At 37.2% G+C, this 16,844-nt stretch overlaps 1 protein-coding gene across 1 annotated transcript in view; it reads right to left on the bottom strand.

Annotated features, from left to right (window-relative positions):
- Positions 1-1,113: 1,113 nt before the first annotated feature.
- Positions 1,114-16,844, bottom strand: part of LOC139728618 (WD repeat-containing protein 81-like) — a 29,493-nt gene continuing 13,762 nt past the window's right edge. The window contains exons 14-25 of the mRNA XM_071639560.1: positions 15,875-15,989; positions 14,895-15,034; positions 14,376-14,429; positions 12,257-12,440; positions 11,334-11,401; positions 10,513-10,572; positions 7,339-7,562; positions 5,937-6,126; positions 4,134-4,273; positions 3,254-3,350; positions 2,175-2,275; positions 1,114-1,330 (exon numbers count right to left, since the gene is read on the bottom strand). Coding sequence (XP_071495661.1) covers positions 1,202-1,330; positions 2,175-2,275; positions 3,254-3,350; positions 4,134-4,273; positions 5,937-6,126; positions 7,339-7,562; positions 10,513-10,572; positions 11,334-11,401; positions 12,257-12,440; positions 14,376-14,429; positions 14,895-15,034; positions 15,875-15,989 — 1,502 coding nt within the window. The 3' untranslated portion in view covers positions 1,114-1,201. The remainder of the gene's footprint in view (positions 1,331-2,174; positions 2,276-3,253; positions 3,351-4,133; positions 4,274-5,936; positions 6,127-7,338; positions 7,563-10,512; positions 10,573-11,333; positions 11,402-12,256; positions 12,441-14,375; positions 14,430-14,894; positions 15,035-15,874; positions 15,990-16,844) is intronic.

Genomic DNA, 16,844 nt, shown 5'->3' with positions numbered 1-16,844 from the left:
GACACAATGCTTGCTCTGAGTGAAATATAGAAAAAGCAACTCAATCTTTAGCACACTGTTTATAATAAAATATTCTGCATAGCTAGCCTACAATTCCAACAGCTGCAAAATCTCGAGCAGACAACACTCACCCCCAGTAAAGGTTTTATTTTCCAATGTGCAGAAGACAAATGTAAATTCACTCAACAAAAAAACAACAACACAGATCTCATTCTTAATAAATATCTATGTACACGTGTGTAGCATTCGAATTCAGAATATGACATGTTAAATGTAGAAATTTGCTCATTGTGAAATTACAGGATATAGTTTATTTTGTAGATAATTCAAAGTTTGTGAATTACAAAGCTAAGTACAGATGTCTATAGACTATTATCATTACCCAATATGGCTATTCATGCATAATGTACAGGTCATACGGTAATCAGAACAGCCTCGGTGCAATCAAAAAAAACCCAAGAATTATGTCATGATGACCGTTTGAAGCAAGTTTTGGTTGCTTGCTTGCTTGCTTGCTTACATGAAGTAATAAGATTTCAATATTACATTTTAAAATTCCCTTAAATCAGTCTAACAAGCTAAATACATGTATATAAAATGATAACATTTTGCAATGACTTGACATTCACATACCGGTATTCATATTTGCAATTGATATCGATTTGCTGCAAAATTGAACAACTTCAAGGTGTAAATCAAGCAAATAACTGCAAGAATTTCATGTGACCTAATGAAATAATGCTCAAGTTCCTAAATGCATGTTGCTATTTATGGTGTCCGAAACTAATAAGAAATGTCATGGTACTGTCAATAGGAGTCTTGCCATTGATATTCCCCCCACCCCCAAATCTCGTTTTCCAGGAGCCATTATCACACCACAGCTGCCCTATCTCCCTGACTCTGCAGAAGGCTCCATAAAAACTTTCACTATTCTTCCATGTCCTGGCAAGAGAATATTTAAGCCTACCTGGTTTTGGAATTAACTTTGCATATCAACATTGCATTGTGATTGTGAGCAGATGGTAAAGTGGCCCAGAACCATTGTAAAAAGACTGGACAATGCCAGATTGACTGGGAACTGCTGTCTTGCATATGAGCAGACCTTTTTTTTTTTTTTTTTTTTTTTGCCTAATAGGTGCATTGTAGGATTACTGTTGCAGACCTAAAGCAGCCTAATGATGACGTCTAAGGAGAGGACCCTTCATGCCAGCAGGAAGACACTCCCATTATCTGAAGCCACGAGGAGAAGCTTGCTCACTGGCAGGACAGAGAGGGCGCTAATCGCTCCCCTGAATGTGTCTGGGCGGAGCTTGCTGCTGGAATAACTAGCCTGCATTGGAAACAGGGAAACAATAGTTGTAGCGGATAAGACATAGAATATAATGATACAATATTTCAACATATTCATGAAATTGTACTTGTATCTCTTCAACAGCTGCAGACATTGATAATTCAAAAAGAAACAAAACAACAAAAACTACATCATCCACAAGGGACATGTAAGTGAGGTAAGTTGTATTACAGGACAACTTTGAAATCATGACTTGTGTTGCCATACTACTCAACTGCATAAGTTCTGTGATAGTCTACTTAAGTCGAATGAAGGAAAAGTAAAACTTTCCAGACACAAGTTCACATAAAAAACATATGAAAATGTGTTGGTTTGTCTGTTTGCAAAATAACTCAAAAAGTTGCAAACGGATTTCACTGACACTTTCACTAAAAGTTGATAATGACACAATGAACACATGATTAAATTTCGTAGTGATTTGGGAATTTTAATGGATTTTTGAAGAATGAAAAAAAATTGCTCGCAGACAGGGTCAGTGAACTTGAGAGTTCAAGCTGCACATACATTGTATTTGAGGTTTGCATATGCACAGTAAAGCACGTGCTCTGCTTGGGAAGAGCTGGAAGCTCATGACGTAAACAAATGGCTTCTCTACTAGGAAATTAGGCGATTTCCAGCATGTGTGTATGAGCTGCTTGGCGGAGGTATGCGCCCTATGCCAGCGCTTTTCTAGTTTTGTATGTTTTTCTTGTGAATGCTGAATTGGATCCAAAAACGATATACAAAATATGGCCAAAGAATACAACAATATTTTAAAAACCCTACACACTAACCCTTCCATACATATACATGCATTTGTAATACTTGTGGTGAGATGACTTACTTGAGCATTGATGGCTGTATGGATACCGATGCGATTCCCTACAGTAGCTGACAGCACCTGCTCATCGGCCAGATAAATGCAATGCACTGGTTCAGCAGGTCCTGTGGTGCAATGGAAAAGTGACTCATCAGCATTTTTACTTCAGTTTCAAAAAAAGAAAAAATTACATTAAATCATGATTAATGGAATTAATAATTGGCATGTCAATGCAGAGGAGACCCTGACAGCTACTTTGCATTTTACTGTGCACGAATATTGTCATGGCATCATATAGGTACATTCTGTAGTATGGTGGTTAATAAGCAACTTTCATCCAACATACATAAAAATGATCCCATCCAAGCATTCAACATGCAGGTTTTCTGTTGAAGATGGAACTATAATTGAATCATCTTTTTTTCAAGAAAACATGACACATTAATTTTAACCAATGGGCCCTTACCATAGTCTGTGCAAGCTTTAAGTGCCTTTAGGGCTGGCCCAGTTGGGTTACCACCATCACCACCATAAATAACTTTACAGTAAATTCTGAATACATGTGACTTGCTTACTTCTTTTGCCATTGCAGAAGATGACATCTGAAATTTACAGTTTGGTGCCCTTTGGGGCCCACTGGGTTTTCTCACATTATTTGAATATCTTTGTATATCTGCCCCCCAGAGGATGATTCCCTTTTAGTTTGACAACACTCAAATGTGGTATCAAAATTGTAGAATAAAAGATTTAAATGTCAACTTCAACACTGGGCCCCACTCCAAATTGTTATCATCTCAGTTGTCAAACTAGGCCACCTTTACTATTGTAATGAGTAATTATAATTTATATGAGTGCACGGATGCATGTAACTGGGCCATAGTAGTCCTGGGTTTGTCCGGGAACCGGAACTGCATCATGATTTTGACACACATTGATTTCAAGTTAAGGATAATTGTTAGTGCTTGTGTTGAGATAGCACTAATACATGTATGTACCAGCAAGAGCACTGAACTTGAAATGACCCAATGGCTCACCTGAACCACAGCACTAACTTTTGTTTTTGTGATCACTGTTGAGAAGGAAGCAGTTAAGAGAGTTCATACCTCTAAAGTTGCAGATCTTGGTACTATCTTCTCGCCACAGTATCATGCTGTGGTCCACAGATGTTGTCAGGAATGTGTGATTTGCATGGGCTTTGATCTGCCGGAGAAAAAAAAACGAACCACAAATTCTGAAATATGGCTGATGAGATACAATGGACACACACACATACACACACACACACACACATATACACACACACACGATCATAAAAAGTCTCCAGAACCAGGCCAAGGTTTCACACACCTCCTTGGTCAGAGTGAGCTATCATACAGACATGAACACATGACATTTGTTCTCGCATCACTATTTTTTAGCACAAGTAGATGCAATAAATTGATAACAAAACATGTCCACTACTGCTACTCCTACTACTACTATTATGTACTTCTGATGATGATAATAATAATAATGATAACAATGGCAACAACAATAATGATAAAAAAGTCACAACTACTACAACAACAACAACATTATTACAAAGTGCTGCATCTTATAACTACCGGTACGTGCATTGTGAATGACTCCTAAATCTTCAGTGCATTCACTCCATACCCTGGGGGAAGTCTTGCAATCCAGCTGCCTACTCTATGGTACACATTATGCTACATTCAACCACAGTTTCAGGTGGGTACCTAGCAAAGGTACCAATCCATACAGCATTGTTACAAAAGTGTCCAGCATAAGGGCATACAGATGCCACATCCTGGTTTAAAAAAAAAAAAAAAATCAATCCACCATCCTTAATACCACAGAAGCAACACAACCATAACCCGTTGAGGATGAGTCCCAAGTATACCTGGGCAAGTGTCTACGAGAAATGCGTGCTGTGTAAAATCAAACCGACCTCAACGGGTTAAAGAGCTGCACACTGTGCCTCACCTGGTAGATCTCACCCATGTGAGCTTGCCATCCTCCCAGTAGAAGTCCAGTCCTTAGGTCCACCATAGACAGCACACCCGAGGAGAGCCCCACACCCAGTGTGTACCCATCTGGACTAATGGCCATGCAGCGGATCAAACCTAGAAAAATTTACATATTATCATTCATATCAGGAAGGAACTACAGATGGAAGATGACAGAACGGTAAATGCAGAAGCACAGGTGAATGCAAGCAAAACACACACACACACACACACACACACAAACAAACACACACAAAGACATATAGTTGCAGAAAAGGTAATGCTGTAACATGACTAACATAAAACAACATTTTACACAATGATGAAAACTTCTATCAAAATCAGACAAAAACAACCATAATACTCATGTAATTTCTGTGATTTCACATAATTTCATGAACTAGTGACAACACTAACAATCACATACACTTGCATTTCCCTTTAAAAATTGAATCTTAGGAAGACAAATTTTTCACATTAAACTTGACTTGTTATACAATAGAAATACTGTAAAAGTGGACATTTTTGCGCGAATAATTTTTCCCACTGGACGGGGTAAGATGAATTTTGCATGTTTTTAATTCCACAGAATCAAGATATTTAGTAGTGGTACATATCAACAAGCAAAAATATTTGCATACTTTCATTTTCGCACTAGCTTTTGGTTGCGTGAAATGTGCAAAAATTTCAACAGTGATGATTTGCCTGAAAGGGAAGCCATAATCACCAAGCAATTAATCCCTATCTTTTTTTCTTTTGAATCAGGAATTCATAACTTGGTGATTATGATTTGCCCAAGGGGGAAGCAATAATCATCAACTTTATTAATCTCTGATCTTTTTTTCTAATATGTTTCATATACAATCCTATGGACTTTGAATACATAAACTCTTTTGTGAAAATATGTGAACCTTTTCATAGCATTTATCAAATGAATGAATCTTCTCTCTGTATCATATAACACCTGCACTTGGCTTGGATTGGCATAAACATCCAGGGGCCTGTTGCATAAAAGTCACTATTATGGTAACTTTGCCATCCAATGGTAACTACCATGGCAACAATACTCAACAGCCAATCAAAATCAAGAATTCCACGGAAGTTACCATTGGATGGCACAGTTACCATAATAGTAACTTTTATGCAACGGGCCACAGGAGATTAATAATATTGTTTGTGGCTTGATCATGGCAATCACCTCTTGCTTCAGCTTTTGTTATTGTGTTATGGATTCTTACAAGATCTTGAGGCATGCGCCAGTGTTTTTCAATCATGTTACTGAGTTCAGCCAACCCATGGCTCCCAACAGACTGACCCATGATGTACACAAGGAGAGACTTCGACACCTTTTAAAGGGATGGTAAAGTTTGGGATGGGATGGGAGTACAGGTTTCTAACATTTTTTGATGATCATTTTTTTGAGATGAGAATCCTCTTATAAAATATGTGAGAGCACATAATTCTGAGAGGAATTCAAAGTTTGTTTGATGAAGGGTTTTGAAATGGCTGAGTTAGCCAAAACAAAGAGATCCTTATCAAATGTGGGACCTACCTTTTATTAGGATCACCTTGTTTTACTTTGTGTTTTTGATATCTCAGTCATTTCAAAACCAATTTTCATCAAATGAAATTCGAATTCCTCAAAGAATTGTCTGCTCTTCAAGATTTCATAAAGTGGTTTCTATGATTCTTGCAAAAAATTAAGAGCTGAATCCTCATCTCAACCAATACTATACCATCCCTTTAAGCTGGAGACCCCGTCTATGGATTGATATCTTACCCAAAGACCCAGAGGCCACACGTATCTCATGCTGCACCCCTCCGTGTCTGGTGTCAATGAGGCAGACTCCAGCATCACTTGAGGAGACCATCAAACAAGGGCTGGGGGCAGGCATTACCTCCATACAGCTTGGCGCATTGCGGCTCAGGTCATAACCTCGCACTGCTGCCCCATTTATCGGGTCCCACACCTATTCGGAAAGAGACAGAGAAGATCATGGTAGGTTCAAAATTATAAGCATAGTCTTGAAAAGGAAAAAACAAGAATCCAAAAGCATCTGCTCATACCTCACATCTTATCTACTATTGTTTATATTTTCTACATTGCATATATAATGAGTGTGTTATCTCATGACAAATTTTTACACATGCTTCCTTTAAACATCTGTCACCACATGTCGTCCTTGTATGGGATGATCAAAACAGAAAACTGAAAAACAAAAAATCACAGCAATATATGACAGAGACATTGCAAACAAACAAGGATAGCTGACATTAAAAGACAGACAAAATGCTGCATCTCATTGATGGTAGATTTGTAACAAGAGACAGGATTCCTTGAAGCATGCTGCACCACTGAAACAAGTGCAGATGGGTAAGATCATCATAACAGACAAATAAAGGAAAGAAAGCAACAACAAAGAAACAAACACACGATCTAAAGAAATGCAGGTCTATCTTATTGGGTGCCAAATTTTGGCAAGGTGATCCATAAGCCTGCTATCACATCTTAATTTTGTATACGGTAACTGTACGTGAACAATGCAAATAGGAAGATGCCAAAGTGGTTGCAAATCTTTATACACAATACAGACTTGGCCATACAACATTAAAATATGGGATATGTGTACATGTAGGTACATATCGATATGTTACCCTGTCTCTCTGTCTGTCTGTCATCTCTGTATGTCTCTCTCTCTCTCTCTATCTATCTATCTATCTATCTATCTATCTATCTATCTGTCCGTCTGTCTGTCTGTCTGTCTGTTTATCTATCTATCTATCTGTCTGTCTATCTATCTGTCTGTCTATCTATCCATCTATCTATCTATCTATTTATCTAACTGTCTGTCTGTCTATGTATCTATCTGTCTATCTACATCCATCTATCTATCTATCTGTCTATCTATCCATCTATCTATCTATCTGTCTGTCTGTCTATCTATTTATCTATTAATCTATCTATCTATCTATCTATCTATCTATCTTTCACCTTATCTATTTCATCTTTTGTGGCAAACATTTTGTGTTGAAGAACAGCTACCAAACTTAAAAGCATGATGCCTCTGGTACCACTGATGACAGATGCACAGACTACACTAAAGATATCAGAAGAAAAAAAAATCATATAAAATACAGGATCCATAGTCTACCAGCTGACATCGGAGCAAAAGCTTTCTTACGTGAACATTGCCATCGCATGACGCCACTAGGCGTTGCGATTCCAGGTAGTCTACAGCAAACACCGTCTTGCGGTGATGGTGGTACGTCAGTGAGCTGCTCGACTTGGCGGTGCCATCTCCAAAGTTTCGCAGAGACCAGATCTTCACCTTCTTGTCTTTGCTGGCACTCAGAAAGGAGTTTTCATTGGGCATCATACACAGTGCCTTCACTCCATTGGTGTGCCCTATGGGGGAAGATGATTTCAAGCCACAGGACACAGATGAGGTGGCAAGTGAAAGTTAGCATCTTGGATTTTGGAGGCAGCACACTTTGATCTGCAACTACAAGCTGAAAAGAGGACTGCTGATGAAAGCAGCACCTGACTTCATTTGTGCTGGACCATAGCTTACCTGTGTAAAGCTGGGTGTACCTGTACATTGCACCCATCTACTAATCAGTTATAATCTTGCAATGGGGGTTACAATTTCTGAGATAACTTCGACATTACCAATGAAAAGCTAAGACAAACAGTTTTCTACTACATATGTTAACAGCAGAATTCAACAGGGGTAACTGTGTCTTGGTCAAGGAAAAACTACCAGCTGATGGCACACATATGATTTCCACTCCACTGCAACATCATCATCATCATCATCATCATCACACACACACAGAGAGAAATAAGTACACAAAATATCATGTATTTATATTTTAAACATTCAACTTCTGGAAAACTTAATGATAGGATTCTGTATGTTTGCAATGTGCAAATACAAATACATGCAAACAAAATATACCCGGTACTACAAGCCATAATTTTCAGTGGGTCCTCCCATCTCCATCCTCCAATTCATTTATCACTTAATTCATTTATCACTTAAATGCCTATTTTTACAATCCTCATCAAAAGTATACACCCTTTTTTAATTGATTACTTTATATGTTGATATTTCCTTACTTTCAAATTGAATGAGGTACAAAAATGGTGTATTGTGAATAAATCAACTATTAACTTAAAGAAAACAAATTATATGATTATTAAAGGACCAAGATAACTAATTGCAATTAAAGGTGTGTTAACAGTCTTTGAAACGGTTATAGAAAGAGTAAATGTAGCATCTTTAGTAGGAATCCAAATTGATGAGACCTTGATGTGGAAGGATCAGATTAAATGTATCAACAAATGCATTAGGCACAGAATTGGCTTAATTTTCAAGTTAAGATACTTTGTTCTAAGGCATGTTCTCATGCTTTTATATAAATTCTTTATACAATCACATATACTTAATGGAATTGAATTATGGGAAAGTACCTACAAAAGCCACTTAAATTGTATATTCTTAGCACAAAAAATGACCATGAGAGCAATTACATTTTCCCCCTTCAGAACAAGTTCTAGGCCATTATTCACCAGTTTAGGATTGTTAGATGTATTTGACCTGCATAAGCTTGCATTGCCAACCTTTGTATATGATCTACACATGGGACATTTACCACATTGTGTAACGCAATATTATGAGCCAATGAATCATGCATACAGGACTAGAGGCAAAGATCATTCCATGCTTAGACTTCCGAAATGTAAAATGACACATGGTACATTTTCTATATCTTTTGTCGGATCAAAGTTTTGGAATAGTTTGCCCAAAAATATTCAAGAGGAAAGAACAAGATCTTCATTTCAAAGAAACCTAAAAAATCACTTGTTAAATGAAGTTTAGTGATGAAAAGAATATTCAGTGTTAAGTTTAATGTACTTCTATGGTACAGATACTTTAAAAGAGTAGACCTTGCAATAAGCAGCTTAAATATACGTACATGTAGCTATAATGAAAGAACCATTCTCGACTAGCACTTGTGCTAACTTTTGGTTCCCCTTTTAACAACATTATCTTCTGTTTTTCTATTATTTTTTTTTCAGAACCTTTGTCTATGCATGTATGTCTACATTACATACTTATTCATTCTCTTTGACTTTTCAGTGATAAATGTATCACAACAAAACTAAGTCTATTATACCACATGTATTCTTATGTAAGGTAGATATAAGTATGTAAAATATATGCTTGCAAAGCTGTAAGAACCTTGTACAAAATCATTGTATTCTCAAAAAATTTTCATGTTATTGTATCTTACACTGTGGAATTTCATGTTATCATGTTATCATATTCACATGTATGTTGTTAATAAACTCAACTCAACTCAACTCAAAAAAAAATCATGTGCATATGTTATTGATTATGTTGAGATGGCAAAAACTAAAAATGAACTTGAACTTGAACTTACTAGAGCTATCATAAATGATACTTGCCAAGCCTTTTTTTTTTCCTGCATTGAAGGAGCATCTCTTTCCCAATCAAGTTTTAGAAATCAGTGGTGGGGCCAAATCCTGCTCCAAAATTACTTGACAAAGCAATTAAACTAGTTGTATATGCACATGCTCTTGCATAGAAGCACAAAAAATAACAGAAGGCACTGGTCACATTAGAGCAGCCAAGTATTGCTGACGAAAAAGATAAGGACATATCCCATGATGTATTACCTAAATGTATATCCATATATCCATGTCCATTGATAACTCAAACTGCTAAGATAAAAAGTGATGGACATATATCCAACAATATATCCAAAGTTATATCCATATATCCATTGTATCCACTGATATCTCAATTTGCTTAGCTAAAAAGTGGAGGAAATATTGAACAATATTTCCAGCTAGATCCATAATTATATAGACATCCATTGATATCTCAAAAGAATGGGCCCCTGAGTCAGCCAATCAAATGTGAGGATATCTCCAACTTTCTTGCTTTTGCACAAACAATCGCAGAACTTTAAGAAGAAGACTACTGTACCTAAGGTATATCTTTTGTGGTGCTTTATTTTGCAACTTTGGTAAAGTCAGCTGATATTTGTAATATAAACAGCTCACAAAACTACTGTGTCCAATAAAACAAATCGATGCAATGTATATTGTCTTCACGGTGAGAAATCATAAAGTAACATTTCTCCTTGTTTCTCTTTCCTTGCTGTGGTTCTTGAACCTGAATTAAATCACTGGCAAAATTCAATCACTCACAAAGTGACCATTCGTGAAATATTATACTTGTGAGATATGTGGCATATAGAATGTCTCATAATAGTCATTCATCTGAGAAAAAACAAAAACAAAAACAAACTTTGTCGCTCCTTACCTGAGAATGTTTGCAGTTTGATTTGACAGAAGTGTAGTGAGTTATCATGCTCCTTCCGAGCTGTAAGGATGCAAAAGACGATGGAATAAATCTCACATGAAAAAATCCTGAATCTACAAATATCTATATAAACAAATCTCACATTTAGACATCTACATGGAAAATGTGCTTCATAAATATCATTATCATTACGATCAAATATATAGGGATGTGTGACCCATTAACACAATACCCTAGTATAGTCACTGATATTGCATGTGAGGAAATCTGCCAAAATTTAAAAATATGAACTTTGATATTTATTCAAAGTAAAAAATTAAATTGACCTTGTGCGTTCTAATGCCCCAATATACTGCACACTTGAATGTGTCTAAACTCACAAGTCAATTCTCCCATTTGAATGTTTGTGTGTCAGCTAGTATTCTTACAGTTTCTCATGGGAGGTTTCTGATGATAGGACACGGTAATTAACATACTACTAGGAATTCTATGACAATCATAGCATAACACTTACTAGCAGTAATAATCTGACTTTTTTTCAGCGCTGATAAAAGACAAATTCTTTATTTCATGCTATGCCTTGAGAATATTGGAACATTCGATAATGTATACAGTCTGTTAATACAAAATGTTATTTCTGATGTCATCTCATGTCTCAAATAATAATGCCAAAATAGCTCGAGTAGATAAATTACATACAAACTCAGCATAATTAGCTATGCAGCAATTAACAGTCAGGAATATACTGGGAGAGATAATGCATTATGATTATCTTAGTCACTGCACCTAAGAAACAAGTGATTAATTCATCAAAGACTGACCTAGATACTGCTCCCAGTAGCTGAGCCATGCTCCTCGCAGGGTTCGTTTGCTCTTATTCATCTCTGCTCTGTATGACAATATACAAACAAAGAACACACAAACTTTTTATTTACATCAAAGCGCAATTCCACATCATGTTGCAGTTGAATTCAATACACAGAGTAGAGAACAACAAATCATACAATTATGTTTTTGGTCAATAATTCACACCTGGCTTTCACCCTCTTTTTCTGACCAAATCATTGTTGCTTGGTTATCATAAGGCTAAAATAATGTAATGTGAAGGATAAAACTTTGATTTGATTTGATAAGAAGAGAAAGGATATTTAGGGTAGATGTAAAACATAATTTCCCCCACAATGTGACTTTTGTGGAGGTTGGAAATCCATGTTTTAATTTTGTTGTATTTTGTTTGTTTGTTTGGTTTTTCTTTTGGGGTTTGTTTGTTTGTTTGTTTGTTGTTGTTGTTTTTTTGGGGGGTTTGGGGTTGTTGTTGTTGTTGGGTTTTTTTTTTTTTTTTTTTGGGGGGGGGGGTATTGTTTATTTGTTTTTGCGAGGTGTGAGAAAAAGCTTGCTTGTGAGTCTCATGCCTAATGTGTTAGACTTGGTGACTCTGGTGAATTGATGTTTGAAGGTAATCAACCACCATTCAGTCAGCCCGATAAGGTAAACTTGAACATGGTGTGGAATGGCAATCTCGAGCAAACTGTGGATAGTCTAAATCAAGCATACTTTCAACATCAAACAAATCATGAATATTTTCAGTTGCATATAGTTACAATATAAAGTCTTTTGACAGATGGTATTGAAATATGAATGCTATCAAAGCCAGATGTATCAATATATCCTTGATTCAAAATTGTAACAAATCTGTAACAGCTACTTCAGAAGGAACACGTAGAGAGATGTAACATCCTCTAACCTTGGGCTGACTGGGAGTTGAGCGGTCTCTATTCCTGCATCTTCACACAGTGTCCTATCTTCCCCTTCTGGCAGAGTACTGCCAGGCGCAGCTGGCGGCTCGTCTTCACAGAAGGCAGGCTCAATGCGATTACCAACAACCATCATATGGCCACCAAATGTACCCCTTCCTGAGCTCCCAGCACCTGGGATTATGTACAAACAATGCACAGGTGACAGGGCATTAGTAGAGATGCAGCACACTCAAGGATATACTAATTTACAATGGTGTAACATGTATGAGGCACAGCGGAGTGCATGTTGCACAACACTGTGAATCTGAGAGAGCACTGCATCTCCACTAACGTCCTGAATTTAAATGCGCCGTTTGCTTTATAAAATGGTTCTATGATCTATTTTTCGTTTACCTTATTTTATGGGTAAATACCAGTCAGCTACATATGGCACTTGCTTTTGAAAAAGCCAAGATGTGTGAAGAAATGCCCCAAACACACTGGTACTGAACATGAACTTGTTTACCATAAGTAGGTGATGGAGCATGCGCTAACTGAATGAGTACGCATCGCTTCAGTATGCAATTCTGATATCATTGAAATGATTACAGCAAGCCACAGTCATTCATCTCCGAGCGGTTGTAAGTACCGGTCATTAGTACATGGTCAATGGTAAAAATCAAAGACTGGACATGTGATTGCTCTCAGCCAATCATTTGACTAGGATCCCTATAACCATCTTACAACATCCAATGAATAATAGTCATTTGAACTGGTGTTACATATCAAACATTGAAAAGCTGAAACAGAGAGAGAGCCAAATCATAAGCCAGTTCTTCACTGACTTGTAACACTACTGAAGATGTGTTGTTGAGGACTGAAGGAAAAGCACATCAGTCACAAATGGAAGGCAATTAAAAAATGCCCAATATGCATCCATAAAAAGAAAACTGAACATGCAGTGATGGCAACAATATCAAAGTATCAAGGGCAAAAGTAGTCGGCCATTACTTAGAGCAGCAGAAAAAGGGAGACAAAGAGATTGTGATAAAAAAAAAAGAGACAAAATGTCAAGTGACTACATTCAGAGGCGCATATCATTCTAAAAGTCAATGAGAGCAACATAAAAAGAAATGGAAGACACAAAGGTATTGGCAAGAATAGAAGAGAGCAACAACACATGGTATTAAAGGACAAGTCCACCTTCATATACATAAGGATTGAGAGAATGCAGCAATATTAGTAGAACACATCAGTGAAAGTTTGAGGAAAATTGGACAATCCGTTCAAAAGTTACGAATATTTTAAGTATCTGCGCAGTCACTGCTGGAGGAGAAGACTACTGCAGTGTATGATGTCACATGCGTACAACTATATAAGGAAAATAAAAAGAGAATTTCACAAAACTTTACTTTTTGAATAAAGTGCACATTTCTTCGACTTGCTACTGACGTATGTTACGGGTAATATTATTCCCCCTGCCTTCTGAAAGAGAGAAGTCGAGTGTTCCTTTGTTATGCGAGAAAAATGGGAATATGTTGAATTTTCTTTGTTCTTTCTTTATATTGTTGTACTCATGTGACATCACAAGCTATAGTAGTCTTTTCATCCAGCCGTGACTGAGCAGAAACTTCAAAAATTCATAACTTTTTAACGGATTGTCCGATTTTGCTCAAACTCTCACTGATGTGTTCTACTAATATTGCTGCATTCACTCAACCCACATGTCTATGAAGGTGAACTTGTCCTCATGACACTCGCTCCTGCAACAGTTGCTCCGGTTTATTTTCTCCAGGCTTGGGGTTAGGGTTAGGGTTGTGATAGGGTTTTTGGTTTAGTTTGATGTGAGTATTACAATTAGTGTTAGGATTACGTCTGTTGGTAGGTTTTATATTTGGCTTAGTGTGCAGACACTTCATGGGAGCACTTGTCAAAGGAGCAAATGTCATGGAACCACAACACATACACACAAGTAACAGCATCAGTCCTGCATATAACTATATAAGCACAGATATACATATGAATTTATACAAAGATACACTGTTGATATGCTGAGAGACAGAAAGCAAGAGAGGGAGAGAGAGTCAGAGATAGAGAAACAAGCAGACAGACAGACAGAAATATTACCAGATACCCCAGGAGAAGACCAGGAGATATTGCCATCAATGCCTGGGTAAGAAACTGAGAAAAATGAAGCAGTTCATATGATTACATGAAAATAAAAGTTTCTGAACCCACATGAAGATCTACATAGCTGAATCATCACCAAAAACATCTTTTCATTCCCCAGTGCGTCACCTGATAGACAAATTTTGTCATCATCAAATTCCCTGCATTCATAAGAAGTGTATCAGGACAATTACTCCCCAAGGACAATACCCCCCCCCCCCCCCCTCCCAACTAAATACCTGCTAGTGATAGGATCAGGTTCAGGATTAGGATTAGAGTTAGAAGGTTATATTTGGGGTTGGGGTCAGGATTTGGTTTTAGATTAGGATTAGAATTAGGGTCAGGGGAAGGGGTAATTGTCCTAGAACCACCAGAAGTGTACGTCCCGTCGATGATTTGTTGGTCACAAGATGGGTGAAGGCCTCATCTTTTGACTTGTACAGTGTCTTGGAAGACAAGATGGAATTTAGTTCTTACTTGGACTGTTGGCAAGACTACCATCATCAGACAGAGGAGACTGCATCGGTGGCGACAGTTGAGTTGACATGGCCTTCTCATGCTTGCTGGAGAGGGCCCAGATCTGTTCGTGGTTGACTAGACTCCGCTCCATGTATATGCTGAAAGAAAACCAAACACATTCACACAACACACAAACACACACAAAGGAATGCAATAAATTATTCCAATCAGAGTCAACTTTGCCAAATTTATATTCTTATTAATTACAATCACCGAAGGAACAAAAAAATAAACATTCCGAAGTGCCACTGTTACAAACAATTTTCCATGAATTTGTGATATCCTACTTCCATAATGTGATCATCAGAAGGAACAACAAAAAAAAAACATGTCAAATGAACAGAAAAAAACAGTTAAATCTGTGATCAGAAAATTGCTTCAAATATTTGTGACATTACAAAGGAAAAGCAATTTCCAATAATTTAATGCAGGTCTGCAGCACTGAATTTTAATCCAAAACTGCACTTCAAAGCTACTCAAAAGGATTCCATGACATTTGCTCCTGCGACAATTGTTCCCATGAAATATCTGCATGCTAAGCCAAATATAAATTCTACCAAAAAACATATCCCTAACCTTAATCCTAATCCTTATATCAAATTAAACCTAAAACCCTAGTACAACCAACCCTCAGTCCTTGGATAAAATACAACTTGAGCAATTGTCGCAGGAGCAAATGTGTCACTATTCCAGAGTTGACATTTTAAGGGAACAAGAGTCAGGCAGTGTAGGGGAGGGCAAGAACCTGTCCTCTTTTTTTTTCCAATAGAAACATGGAAGCATGAAGCAAAGCATTTGTAACTTTATTGAAAAAAAAAAAAAGGTATTCTGCCTAGGAGACAGCTGTGAATGATATCATGCATATGCATGCACCAGTCACAATTTCTTCGTACAGCTATCTTGGTCTACAAAGTACGTGTCAAGTTGTACACCCTCACCTGCCTGTGAGCCTACAGAGCGGTATGTAGGCGGCGTGGGCCAACTCTGGGGTGAAGACGTCTTGCAGGGTGGACTTCATGTCCTCCAGAGAGACATTTTCATCATTCTGGCTTCCTGGATGTCAGACAAAAACTTGCATCAATTGGAAAGAGAAACTCTGTGATTTGTTCAAATTGACTCACACAAAGAAATTAAAGTAAAACAAACAGAAAAGTAAAATTCTCATCAAAACTATACCCTCAAGGAGAAGATGAGGAATTTTAAAGTTTTGAATTACTGTAAAAGTAGATATTTTCCCGCGACCAACTTTTTGCGCTTGGCCAGGTAAAAAGAGTCTCGCATGTTTTTAATTCCGCAGAATCAAGATATCAACTACTGGAACATATGGCAAGCAAAAATATTCACATGCTTTTACTTTCGTGCTAGTTTGTGGTTGCGCGAAATGCACGAAAATTTCAACACCACGAAAATTTTCACTTTTACAGTACGTCATAAAATCGTGATACCAGTCACAATCACCTATGCAATATGGTAAAATGACTTTATAAAATCTGTCAAATACTAAGGAACTACAGCCCCTTCTTGTTGAATTAGTTGAACTGAATATATTGACAAAGTCATCATACCGAAATTGCTAAGAACAATATGATATGGACACCATAATTTTTTCAAGTGAAGAAAAGAAAGGTACACATTTGTATAAAGGTTAATGGGAGGCTGGTCAGGCAGGATGTTGCAAATATTTGACTGTAAACTGTTTCACTGGTAACAGATAAACTTTGTTTTATTTGCACTTCTTCTTTCAAGGAACAGTCAGGGTGACGACTGCAGATACAATATCTAACGACTTGATCATATCTACTGTTTGTTAGTGACAAGCAGTATACCACTTGTCATTAAGGGAACAGAAATAATTACAAATATTCCAGTAAGATTGACCCTGGCACCCATTTCAACATCAGAGCAGAG

This window comes from Diadema antillarum, unplaced genomic scaffold (genome assembly GCF_040938485.1).
Source record: "Diadema antillarum isolate AM-2024a unplaced genomic scaffold, OU_Dant_1.0 seq00000187_RagTag, whole genome shotgun sequence".
Classification (NCBI taxonomy): domain Eukaryota; kingdom Metazoa; phylum Echinodermata; class Echinoidea; order Diadematoida; family Diadematidae; genus Diadema; species Diadema antillarum.
Note: the sequence above shows the minus strand (reverse complement) of the source record. Positions and strands in the feature narration are given on the sequence as shown.